The 12,569-nt window shown below is 49.1% G+C and overlaps 1 protein-coding gene across 7 annotated transcripts in view; it reads left to right on the forward strand.

The window, feature by feature from the left end:
• Positions 1–419: 419 nt before the first annotated feature.
• Positions 420–12,569, forward strand: part of PWWP2B (PWWP domain containing 2B) — a 49,649-nt gene continuing 37,499 nt past the window's right edge. For all 7 annotated transcript variants that reach the window (XR_010389817.1, XR_010389818.1, XR_010389819.1 and 4 more), the window contains exons 1-2: positions 420–666; positions 8,525–10,178. Coding sequence is in view for 2 of the 7 variants with exons in the window: in XM_064514430.1 (XP_064370500.1) it covers positions 512–666; positions 8,525–10,160 (1,791 nt within the window). In the remaining 5 variants the exon portion in view is untranslated. The remainder of the gene's footprint in view (positions 667–8,524; positions 10,179–12,569) is intronic.

Genomic DNA, 12,569 nt, shown 5'->3' on the forward strand with positions numbered 1-12,569 from the left:
TGTTGATAACTGCACCAGTATTTTTTAACATTTATGAGTATTTCCAAGTACTTTTTCTCAACTTTGTGTATTTTAAACGACTCGGGATGGAGTTTAAGGAACTAAAAGGTGAACCCGGATTTAAAAAACACTTTTTTAGCTGTGCCACCCTACTGCTCCACTCCAAAAGAGCTCGTTTTTCTTTCATGTGAAACTTTATCTATTTTATTTTTTTCGTCACACCGATTTGGTCGGTAACGTGACGCCGGGAGGGTTATAAGCTGCGCTGTTAGCGTTCTTGGGCTGTTTTGTGCGGGAAACGGGGCTTTTCGCGACGCGGAGCTTTAACAGCCGCCGTGTGGCGCAGGCCGCGCCCCGCCCCCTCAGCGCCCCCTCAGGCGACGGCCGCTCCCCGCTTCCGCTTCCGGCCCCGCGTGACGCCGTGACGCCAGCGCGCCGTGAGGTCAGCGCGGCGGGGGCGGGGCGGCGGAGCGGGCCGGGCCGCTCGGGCCGCGCCGGCGGCCGCAGCAGCATGGCGGAGTCGGCGGCGGCGGCGGCGGCGGCGGCGCCGCGGGTGGGGTCGTGGCTGCCGGTGCTGGTGGAGCAGATGGTGAACGACACGCTGGTGGTGACGCTGCGCTGCGGCGAGCGCCGCTTCACCGGCGTCCTCCTCGACTGCACCAAGAAGTAGGGGCGGCGGCGGGGCGGGCCGGGCCGGGCCGCTCGCGCCCTTTGTCCGCGGCGGGGCCAGGCGGCGGCGCGGCCTCCGGGCTCCCCCCCCCCCCCCCCGCCGGGTCCCCCCGCCCCGGGGTCTCGTCTGCCGGGGGGGGGTGGGGGGGTCTCCCCGGGCGGCCGGTTCCCCGGAGGGCGGGGAAGGCGCTGGCGCGGCGGCTGCTTTACCCCACCGTGCCACCCCCCTTGGAACCGCCTTTAAACGTTAAATGCCGCTTTCCGGGCACCAGCGCGACGGGCGCTGCGGCCTCTGTCTCCGCGTGTTGCCTGGGCAGAAAGTTGAGTTTCCGCCTCAGTTTCCGTCTCCTCAGTGAGCGAATTCAGCGAGCTGGTGCGGAGCGAGGCTGCCGCCGGCCTCGCCTCTGAATCGTGTAGAAAACTTATGAAACAAGGCTCCTGAACTTCACTTTCGTAGTTTGTTTAGTTTTATGGGGGTATCACGGAAAACTGGAGGCAGATTTTCAAAAGTATTCGGGCATCTACCCCTGCGTCAGGGTCTCCTTGATGCCCCACTCCAGCCGAAGCAGTGAGCGGTAGAGCGGTAGGCATCTCCTTAATCCCTTCCAGAGCCATCTGTCTCCACCATTTAAAATCCCAGTTGTCATCCTCATTAGTGACAACATACGCTTTTGGTTTTTTACCTGTGTTTTTCCCCCTCTAACCCAGGTTTTTTCCCCAGGTTTTCTTTCCTTTTTTTGTTCTTTTTATTTTTTTTCCCTTCTGCCCCCACTGGATCCACAAAGCAGCTGACCTGATGTTTCTTCCTAGGCTTTTACGGGGCTTCTGGAGTCTTTCCATTCACCTGGCCTTGTAGCTAGCGGCAATGACCTCTGCTGGGGTTGAGGGCTGGAAAACAGCCCAAAAGAGCACCCAGAATTGTGGAGCTGACTTTAAGGAGGGCTGGTTGACCTTCCACCACCATCTCCTAGTCTTGGAGCCCTACAGCTCAGTGTTGGTTGTGTGGACCGCAGTGAAAGCAGTAAAACAGCGTGCCCTTCTCTGACCTGGAGTGAGATGGAGAGGACAGAAAGGAGAAGGGGTTTTGTTAATTTGTTTTAGCTTATGTGCAGGATAACTGTTCCCTTCTCTTCCCCTCTCCCCCAGTCATTATCGTGTGTACTGATCAAGCTTCTCTGTGGTGGGCGTTCAGAGGGAACCAGCTGGTGCTGAAGTTAGACAGGAATGCAGTTGTTATTGTCTCTGATCTCCTCAAAACCAGTTAAAATCTTTGAGCTGAGCTGTTTGACAGTTCATTGATACGGTAGTGCAACAAACAGCAGTGCAGCTTCTGAACACCCCCGGAGCTGCGTCCGGTCGTCGCGTTACGGCAGAGAGAGGGAGCACGTGCTGCCTGGCTATTCAGAAGGTGTTTAGAAACCCTCGTCGGGGTCTTGGCTTCCAGGAGCCTCTTGCAGTGCTTGAGCAAGAACCTCCCCCCCGCTGTGGTTTGGGGTCTGGGTGTTGCAGGCCAAAAAGTCTCCCTCCTTCAGGTGTTTATACGGAATTTGCATGAGTTACGAATGCTGGAGGGCCTAATCCTGCCTGTCATGGTCCCTCGCGTTGGCTGGCCTGAGGTGACCCTGGTGAGCCTGTGACCTGTGGTGAGCGATACCGGGCTTGAGAGACGTGGGCAGGGAGCCACCATGCTAGCAGGTATCGTGGTTCTGCTAGTCAACAGAAAGGGAATATCACGCAGGGCACAGTCCTGGCCCCTGCAGAGCCTTAGTGACCTCAGGAGAGCGTGGGGAAGAGGGTAAGATGACCTTCTCCCAGCTGCAGTGACCGTAAATGTGGGGTGTGGAGAGGAGATGAGATCTTGCTCACCATGGTACGAACACCAGAGTACAGGACTCGATCTGCTGGCAGTCTGCTGCCTTTTAATAAAGTAAAGGTAGGGATTGCGTCGCAAAGGCAGGAGGAATTCATCAGCTTGATGCTGAACTTTGAGGGCCTCAGAACTGGTCCAGAACAGAGCCGTGGTGGAAGTTTTTTCCCCTTCTGCGCTTTGCCGTGTTGGTGGAGAGGTGTCCCTTGCCAGCCTGCGTTCTCCGTACGGGAAGCTGGTTTATCCATGTCTTTGTCTCCCGGGCAAGGAGACCCTTGTTTGGAAACCGCTGAAATAGCAGTGCACCTGTGACTGGGGAAGGTGGGATTAGGTGGGGGTGGGATTAGACTGCACAGAGGGAGGAAGCTTAGGCAAGTCGTCAGAGCGCGTTGTTTTATATGTAGAAAAAGTGGGCTGAACCCCAAAAGGGAAAGAAGGAAACTGCTTCATTTTGCATGTTAAACTTTTTAGTATTAGATACAAACGCGAATCTGTTGCATTTCTCTTAAAATGTCGTGAATGGCTTGGGGAGCTGAGCAGGAACCAGAACGCTGGATGCCGAGTTCCCAGGTAGTCAGTGAATCCGCTTTCATTCAGGTCCCATCCATGCAACGTGGTTCCCGTTGTTTTAGCAGTGAAGAAACAGGTCTTGGGTTTTAGGCAGAAATTACATTTCCAAGGGTTTTAGCCTGCAAGGAATTTGCGTGGGAAGCGCGAGTGGTTTGCGGGCACACGTGTGCCTACCTACCTTTAGCCTCCTTCGCACTCGTGCCTTGAGGAACGGTGGGATGTAGTTAAAAATAGATGTGTGACTTTGGAAGAAGCTGTGGAATTATTTGAAGAAAAAATGGTTGTAGCTTACCTACCTGGTTGTCTTTTCCACTCTAGCTTAGGTAATAACTACTGGTACTTGCTGCAGTGGCAGTATATACCATTAAGTCATTGGTAGTCGTTTTGTTTTAATAAATTCATTCTTCTAGCCTGTAAACTGCATGGTGTTCATGTTCATAAATGATTTTTGACTACAGGTACAATGCTTTTGGTAGTAAGTCTTGGCAATTTTGTGGCAGTGGAACTTGTAATGAGCTTTTTTTTTAATCTTGCATGAGTGTAAGTCAGAGGATGGCGTCTTCCGTTTCCAAGGAGAGATTGGATTGAGGTAACTTAATCCGTTTGGCTCTGTCTGTCCCAGAAACAGGGATTAAAAAGAGAGAATGAAATGATGTTCTGCAGTATATTCTGATGCGTGTAGTAGCGGGACACTCTCTCATGCCCCTGAACCAAAAACTCATCGATTTTCATTTTAGTTGAATGGATTTAAATGTGCAGAATCGATGATGACAGTATGGAGATAGAGGAAATATTTGAACGATGTTGGGATTGGCATAAAGCAGTCCGTGGGGACGTGGGGAAGGCTGGTGAAGTTCCTATTTCTCCTTTTGGTAAAGGTAAACTTCTACTGGGAAGCAAAGTGTGGCACGTGAAGCATTTCTCATTGTGTAGTGGGTAGCAAAACAGCGAAGTTAAATCCTCTCACAAAGAGCTGTGCCTGTGTAGAAACTGGCTCCAGACTGTCGGGGCAGGGAAGAGCACCTAACGCTGCCCGGGGCGCTGGAGCCTGCGAAGGGTCTCCAAAGTCAAGACTTGATTATTTTAACAGTTAGTCTTCCCGTAGCTACACTAGTCTGAGGTAGCTTCACGTTTTGTAGTGCATCTTTCGCAGGAGTAAATTGTATGTGAGGTATAAAGAAACTGAAAGTAACCTTGCTTTATTGGATGTGTCTTTTTCCCCCCACTTACGCTGAACGGACACTGATGGCAGGTGACGATACGGTGAGGAGACACTCTGCAGCCTTTCGGAGCTGCTTTCTTCCCCCTCCACCCCCTTGGCAGAAGGAATAGGCTCGGTGGGCAAGATGTCCCACGGAGAGGGTGGGAAGGGAAGCGGGTAAGCAGAGCAGCAGAGCTCTTCCTGCCCTCCGCACAGACCCTGGTGTGGTAGGGAGACTGCAGAAGGAGTGATTTCTCAGCAAAATGGATTTCTTAGACTTTGGAAGCACTTCCAGTATTAATAAAAGCAAATGCAGGCTGACCCTGCAGGCAACAGCAGTAAAATCTGGCCCCTCAGGAGCAAACAGTTCCATCACTTGTGTGTCTTGGCTGTTGGTCGTGTGTTAGGATACGGAGTTCTGTTACCGCTTAGGAGGAAACACATTTTCAGGATTCTGGCGTTGCGTCTGCAGCCAAGAGACACAACCGAGGGAACTGTTTGCTCCTGAGGGGCTGTATTTTACTGCGGTTACCTTTACTGTAACAGTCGGGGATCCAAAGAGCACAGCTCCCGTCAAACTTGCTCTGTGTCGTGCTAAAACCTCCCAGTGCTGGGGACACTTGCGAGCTCGGTCGGGAAGGTGGGGGGACCTTTCTGAACTCCTGCTGTGTCGCTTCTGCATCATGAGAACCGAGGTGCAGAGAGGAGTTTTAGGGAGACAGTCGCTCTGGGTTTCTTGATTCCTACGTGGATTCCAACCCCAAAACAGGGAGGGAAGGATTTAGCACCGCAGTAAGCACATGCAGGTGTGTGTTTTAAAGTTTCTCGTGCAGCTTTTTGTTGCCGCTGTGCGGAGAGTGCCGCTCTTGGCGATGCTCTTGGCTGTCGCGGCAGGCTGCCGGCCTGTCCCGGCGCGGAGGCCAACGCGGACGCGCTGCTGTGCCTCGCCTGCCCTGCTGCAGCCCGCCGCTCGCCGGGGCGGCTGCGTGCAAAGGTGCCGAGCTGCGTGCTGAAGCAGGCGAGATGCGCGCGCGTTCCCCTGCTGTCAGCTCGGCTGTGGGTGACTTCTCGCGGAGCTGGAGGGTGGAGGCGGATCTTACCCGAGTGCCACAAGAGGATTTGCCAGAGCTCATCTGTCAGTGCTCTTAATCCTGCATAGCCGTGACCCTCCTTATGCAGGTTCTTTCCCAGAGCTGTTTGCTGTAGCTGCTGCCTGGGCGCACAGAAGCAAGCGGCCATGGAAGATGGATCTTAAGCTGCTTTGTTATTTATCTGCGCAGTTCGGGTAATCCCTCATCCAAGAGGCAGGTGCTTTAGTTTTGCTCAGACCGCTAGTGTTGCTGCAGCTTTGTCTGGGCTGGAGCTCAGCCTGGACAAGGGGCTGCTGCTGGACCAGAGCCCAGACACGTGGGGTGACCAGCGCTAGATGAGAAGCCCCTGCCTCAGGGAGCTGCTGCTGGGGGGGGGGGGTTCCTGTTTTTGTGTAAAGCCTAAAACAGCAGGACCCCAACCTAAAAGGCTCCTGATTAAAAGGACTTACCTGTCCACTGTACTTCTCTGAAGCGCTTAGCCAGGCTGCGTGTGTGGGTTTACGCGTTTGCTCTGATACCTCGGTCTGGCTGCGTCTCGGCGCCCGGGAGGAGCAGAAGGCCTGCAGAAGTCGTTAGACCGTTTCGAGTTCTTCATTACTCTCCTGCAATTGTTGTTGAGTTGGAGGTTAAAGTTAGTCCAGAGCTGTGTAATCAGAATAGGACAGAGCTATCCTAGTCGCTGGCCCGTTAGTTTCTTCTACAGAAGATGTTGTCGCTGTGCTTCCCGGGGAGGGCTTAGACCAGAACGTGGTTCCCTGCAGTGCCATTTCTGTGGCAACATGCGCCATACCCAGATTAGCAGGATTATAAAGTATTAATATGTTAGTTTTGGCACGTGTAAGTCATCCCTTCAGTAAATGTAATGTCTGAGTGCTTTGCTTCTGCCAAGTGAGAAGCTTCATCCCCCGCCAGATGTTCAGGAAGGAAATCACCTCGCTGGACTGCTCGTTTGCTTGCTCGGAATCGGGCTTTGGAGAGCAGACAGGGTCGGGGCTTGCTTGGAGGAGCAGCAGGAGCTGCGCTTGTCTCCGTGGGAGGAACAGAAAGTTCCTGTTGTGCCGTTTTCTGGTGTGAGCAAACTAGACTAGTTCATTGCATGAAGTAACCAAAGTTTACAGCCAAAGCTTCGAGGATGATAGCGCCTTTGGTTGCCATTTGAAGCAGGCTGACATCTTTGATCAGCTGTGCAAGCTGTACTTGCTTCGTTGGTTATCGTTTGAGACGCACCTAAGTTCTGAGGTGTCTCTGTTTAAAAAACTTCTTAGAACAAAAACATTTATTCCAAATTATGGAAATTCAGCAGTTTAATTCTCTTGATTCACTAGCATTCAAACTTAGTCATCCAGTTGAACTAAACTGTTTTCTAAGTAGCAGGTTCTTGCTCCCTCACTCTTCAAATGATGGGAAAGGACTTTTTTTTTTTTTTTTTTTTTTTTAGCATCCAGATAACTTGGTTAATCCTATTTATTTCAGTTTAAGAGGAGCAGTGACTTGGTCCTAGAATCAGACTAATTCCTGCTTGCTTGGTTTATGCAAACTTTGTTTTAAACTTGGTGAGAGTCTCCATGGAAATCAGGTGAGAGAGATGCTGTCTGTCATCATCTGAGAAAAGAAAAATGAGGCCAGTGGATCAGAGCTGTGATAAATGAGACCCATGTTCCCTGTTCTTCTATGATCTGGTAAAGAAAACTGCTCTTTCTGTCTCTAATCTGGGGTTGTTCATGACCTCCAGTAATACTGCTTTCTGCTGATGCTTCTGGAGAGGAGAAACATCCTGGTCTGTGCACGATGTGGGGAGGTGAAGTTTGCAGCAATGGAGCAGCAGTAGCCTGGGATATTCCTGCCGTAGAGTGATCCAGCTTGAGGACGGAGCTGGGGAGGAAGCACAGTCGTGAGGCCCAGGTGCCTGGATGGGGTCAGTAGGCTCCTCTCAGGAGAAGACCGAGCCAGCGCAGTCAGGTGGAGTCGGAAGGAAAGCGTCTCCTTGCAGCAGGCTCTGTCACCCGAGCGGTTTTGTTATAATTCTTTCTTAGGAGAAGTGTGATTGAGAGAATTCCTTCAGCTTCCCTCTGTGCTGTCCTGGGTTGTGGTTGCTGAAGTCCTTCTCTGTAACGCTACCCTGGACCTCCTCCTTTGTCTGGGGAAAGGTACCTTCTCGTAGCTGGCAGGAGAAAAGATGACTAGCAAGGGAGGGGACTGCAGCATCCTGAACCAAAACTAACTAGCGTTTGGTCTGTAATAGTGAAACACTTTTTCAATGGCACAATCCCTAGACAAGCAGTATTTCTGGAAAGCCGAGACAGGGAGCATTGTCCTTTCTGAGACAGTGTTTCGGGGTAAATATTTGAAGTACCACACTAGCATAATATCCCTGATGTCAGGCCAGCAGCATAGCTTCTGGTGCAGAAACCCAAAGACATGAGTCATGGTTACGAGTTTCAGTGTTTCAGAGGATTTGCTTTTGCTGATACCTGTGCGAGATAGCCTGTGATGAAACTTGGCAATGGACACTAATACCTCATCATTTGTAATCTTGGTATTCTGAAGTAGTGGTATATTCCTTATTTGAACAAATAGAGATCGTATATGCAAAGGCCAAAGGGAGAGGAGCAGGACGGTGTGCTGGTAAACCTCTGGTTTGAAGCTGCAAGTTATACGCCCAAGTCACGTTCACATGTTGACTGAGAAGCTGAAAAATTAGCCTTGCAAGTACGATATAAAGAAAGGAACTTTAATAGCTCCCAAAAGTCTCTCCTCCTGGCTTTACCAGCCTGCTGGTAGACTAAACTGCTTTGCTGGAGTATAACTTCTTCGTGCAAAACTTCTTAGTCTGTGCCAAGAGTTCATGGAAATAGAGATTTTGATCTGTTGTTCTCTGTGCCCTTTCTGGCAGAAGAGTAGGTCACTTTTCCTAAATTTTAAATGCTAGCTGTTTTTTTTTTTTTTTCAGTGATGGAATTGGCTGCCTTGTTTTAAAAGTAAAGGGAAAACGTTGCCTTATTAGTATGTGGAAGTCTGTTTTTTAAGAAAATAGCATGTTTGTTATGCATAGTTTTCCCCGAGAAGCATCTTTCAACCATTCTGACTCTGTCTCTTTCCCTCCTTGTCCTTTTCACGCTCTTTTAGGTCCGGATTGTTTTGTCTTCCGTCTTCCCTTCCAAAGCAAGAGGAGCCTCCTGCTAACGCTTGCACTAACTGGGTTCCCGACGGCCGAGATCCTGTGCAGGGTGAGACCGAGTCGCAGCCCGCTGCCGAAAAGCCTCCCGAAGGAAACGGCGATGAGCAAGTACCGCCCCTCCTGCCTCCCCCGCCGCCCGGCAACCTTCCCCCCTACCCCCCTTACTTTGAGGGAGCTCCTTTTCCTCGTCCGCTCTGGCTCCGGCACACGTATAACCAGTGGGTTCCTCAGCCGCCACCACGGACTATAAAGAGGACAAGGAGACGTTTGTCACGGAATAGAGACCCGGGAAGGCTTATCATGAGCACTATCAGGCTAAGGCCGAGACGGGTGCTCTGTGAAAAGTGTAAAAACACTCTGAACCCCGAGGATGCAAACACAGCTAGGCAAAATGCTAAGACAAGGAGGAAGCTGAGCATTCAGGACAAAGAGCAGAAAAAGCACAGTGACTCTGACTACACCGAGAAAAGAAACAAAAGAGAAAAGAGAGAGGAAGACAAGTTTTCTGGGGAACTAGTGCATCGGACACCAGTTATAAAAATATCCTACAGTACTCCGCAAGGGAAAGGTGAAGTTGTAAAAATTCCTTCCCGGGTTCATGGCTCAGTCAAACCATTTTGTCCACAGCGAATATTGCAGAACGGAGAGGAGGACCAAGAAGAGAGTAGGGACTCTGAACGATGTCGAGAAACCAAATGTTTAATGGACAAGTCAGCAGGCAGCCAGCTTGCTTCCATTCCAAAACTGAAGCTTACGCGGCCTGTGCATTCCAGTGCAGATGTTCCACCTCCAAAGATCCGACTGAAGCCCCATCGAATAAATGATGGTCAGAGTGTTTCAATTTATAAAGCAGAACTTATTGATGAGATAAATGTCCTCCAGAACAGCAGGGAGTCCAATCCTGCTGCGTTTTACAATGATGAATCTACAGACAGAAGTTTAGCTGAGATATCTTCAGGGAGTTCAGGTGAAGATGATGACTTTAAAAGGTTTCCCCAGGGTAAAGATGGACATGATAACTTGGCTTTCCTTATGAACTATCGTAAAAGAAAAGCAGATTCTTCTAGTTTATCCGTGTGTAGTAATGACAGTCTAGATGAATCCAAGTCTTCTAGTTCAGAAGTAACATCACCAGAAATGTGTGACTTTATACCTGGTGATGATGCATCTGTCTCTTCATCTTCAAAAGATGAGCGTAAAATCGTGCCACCGTTAACAGTTAGACTACATACGCAGAGTGTGTCTAAATGTGTCACTGAAGATGGAAGAACTGTTTCGGTGGGGGATATTGTTTGGGGTAAAATTCATGGTTTTCCATGGTGGCCGGCACGTGTTCTTGACATAAACCTTAGCCAGAAGGAAAACGGGGAACCTTCATGGCGAGAAGCTAAAGTATCATGGTTTGGTTCTCCAACGACTTCATTGTTATCTGTTTCAAAACTCTCTCCTTTCTCTGAATTTTTCAAACTGAGATTTAATCGCAAGAAGAAAGGGATATATCGGAAAGCTATCACAGAAGCTGCAAAGGCAGTAGAGCATCTGACTCCAGAAATAAGAGATCTCTTAACGCAGTTCGAAACATAACTTTGCCTCCGGTATCAGGTGAGTGCTTGCTGGACTAACGCTTCCTATGAAAAACTTTTTTGTGTTTTAACCTACATTCACTGTTTGTTTGCGCTTGTTTTTCCTTAAAGACCAAGGTCAACACTTGTTAAATGCATGGGTGTTAGTTGGTGGTGGTGATTTCATAGGTGATAATTGCCTGTAGTTTGAGACTTTGGGAAGACCCATGGGAACCGGAGCCCCAGATCTTGTAGGGGACTACGAAGTAATTAATACGGAGGATGCAAGTGCTACTGGGCAAATCTGGAAGTGTTTCCTGCAGGTTCCTGCTTGAAGAGCTAATAAAATTGTAGTCATGTATTAGAGCCATTTATAGCTAGGATGCGGTGAGTATTGATGATGCTTCATTTGGGCTAAAACTAATCCCTTGTGGTTGGAGAGCTAAAAGGTCCTACACCTTTGATTTCTTTGAACTGTGTTTTAGTTCAAAAAACTAAAATTTTTCTTGGAATCGAGATTGTGTTTATCATGATTAGGTACCGATACCAAGCAATTAACAACTAGAAATGCCCTTGGAGGCCCTTGTCTCCCCTGCAATTGTTTGATTTCTTGTGAAGACATTTCCTTTAAGACTCTTCAAAATGAATGTACCAAAAACTGTCTTTGACCACCAGATGATACTTGAACTTTCTCACCGCACTTGGGGTTAAACCTGCATCTGAAGGGGTGGTGCTTTGCCAAGGGATAGCCTAGATCATCAGAAGCAATTCTTTTAGGGTTCACGGACAACGGGGCGTGGGAACATCACTACAGGAGCAGGTTCTTGGTAATGCCTCTACAGATATTTTGCTTTTACTGGTTGCAAGCGTGGAGGGAATAGAGAGTTGGGGAACTTGCACTCTTTGTTGCTTCAGATAGTCAAAAATTCGTCCAGGATGAATATTTTGTGCCTAAATATATGGATGTAGCGTGACTGGAAATAGCATTGCCATCTGCAGTTTCGGTTGATGCTTCCTACTAGACTACTCTCAGTGAAATCCATGGGGAAAGCTCCCACCAACTTGAATAAGATCTAGGCTTATTGGCAACCTTCCAGTAGCGGCTGTCCTAGTAAACAAGACTTCATCTGTGATGCTGTTAAACAGGGGGATGGATTAACTGTGAAAACCGTAACTAACCGTTATGAAAAGTTTTGCTAACAAAAGTCCTGTTACAGTGTCCTCTAGCAACATACTGGTTCGTTATGTCGTCCCCTGATTTTTTCCCACTTTTTTAAGCCTGGAAAGGCTATATGTACACAAGCCAGTGCTGCTACTGCTGTAGACCTGTCTCTTCTGCTTAACTCTTGTTAAAGGCTTTATTGCATCAAGAGGATTTGGGGGCTGACGCGGCTGGTATCTGATCTATAGACACAGAGCCGAAGGGGTGTAAAGAGGTCTGTAAACCGGGGGAAAGAATAAAATGTTGAGAATGGTAAGAAAATTACAGGAGGGCCTGGAGTAAGGCCAGAGCTTTCCTTCTTTCCATACTTGTCGAGCAAATCTCTCTGTGTATTTATGGGTGTATGGATATATTTAACTGGGTGTCACCATTTTGCTGGCCTCCTCCAGCTGCCTTCGCAAGGATGATTCCCTGCTTTAAATATCTGAGGTGAGCTGCCAACCCGGTCCACCTGGCTGCCGCTCAAAGATTACGCAGTAATCGGATAAAGAGCTGCAGTTACTCAAAAGAAAACCAGGAAAGCAGAACAACACAGCTTTCCATGTTCTGCACGGGTCACATTTACTCGGTTTCCCTATGAGACCAGCGTGCCGAGTATTTTGGTGCATGCCACTTATGAAACAACTCACTGTTGCTGAGACCTGCCCTGTAGCTGATTCTCTCCATTCAGGGGAATTTGATTTTGTTGTTTTCCTTGAATTTTCCTGAGGTAGAACTGAAACATTTCTGTTGGTCGCTAATTGGCTGTTCTTTCCTGAAGGGCGTAGCTTTAGTTCTCCCTGATGTTTGCGATTCCTTAGTCCTGGAACCATGATGACACTGGAGTTGCAGTTAAATATCCGAAGGCTTTGAGGCCTTTTGTAGGCAGTACAACTCGATATATCAGTTGCAGGAGTTCCTGAGGGTAGGCTTCGCTTCTCGCCGTTAGCGTTGCACTCTGCCGCTGGGAGATGTGCCGTGCCGTGACTTCAGCAGCAGCCGCACAAAGGCCTGTTGTTGGTGACGAACCGCATAAGCAGGAGTCCAGCAGATGCATGCAGCACTCGGTTAATGCTGCTTACGGTAATCCTCGGCATGTCGAAATTGAGTAACTGTTGACACTTGCTATTGTGAATCTTTCTGTCTTCTGGCACACGATACTGTTCTCCAAAGGAGGTGGGGTAAATACTGGAAAAAAAATACTTGAAAAACAGTTCAGATAATTGGTGA

This window comes from Dromaius novaehollandiae, chromosome 6 (genome assembly GCF_036370855.1).
Source record: "Dromaius novaehollandiae isolate bDroNov1 chromosome 6, bDroNov1.hap1, whole genome shotgun sequence".
Classification (NCBI taxonomy): domain Eukaryota; kingdom Metazoa; phylum Chordata; class Aves; order Casuariiformes; family Dromaiidae; genus Dromaius; species Dromaius novaehollandiae.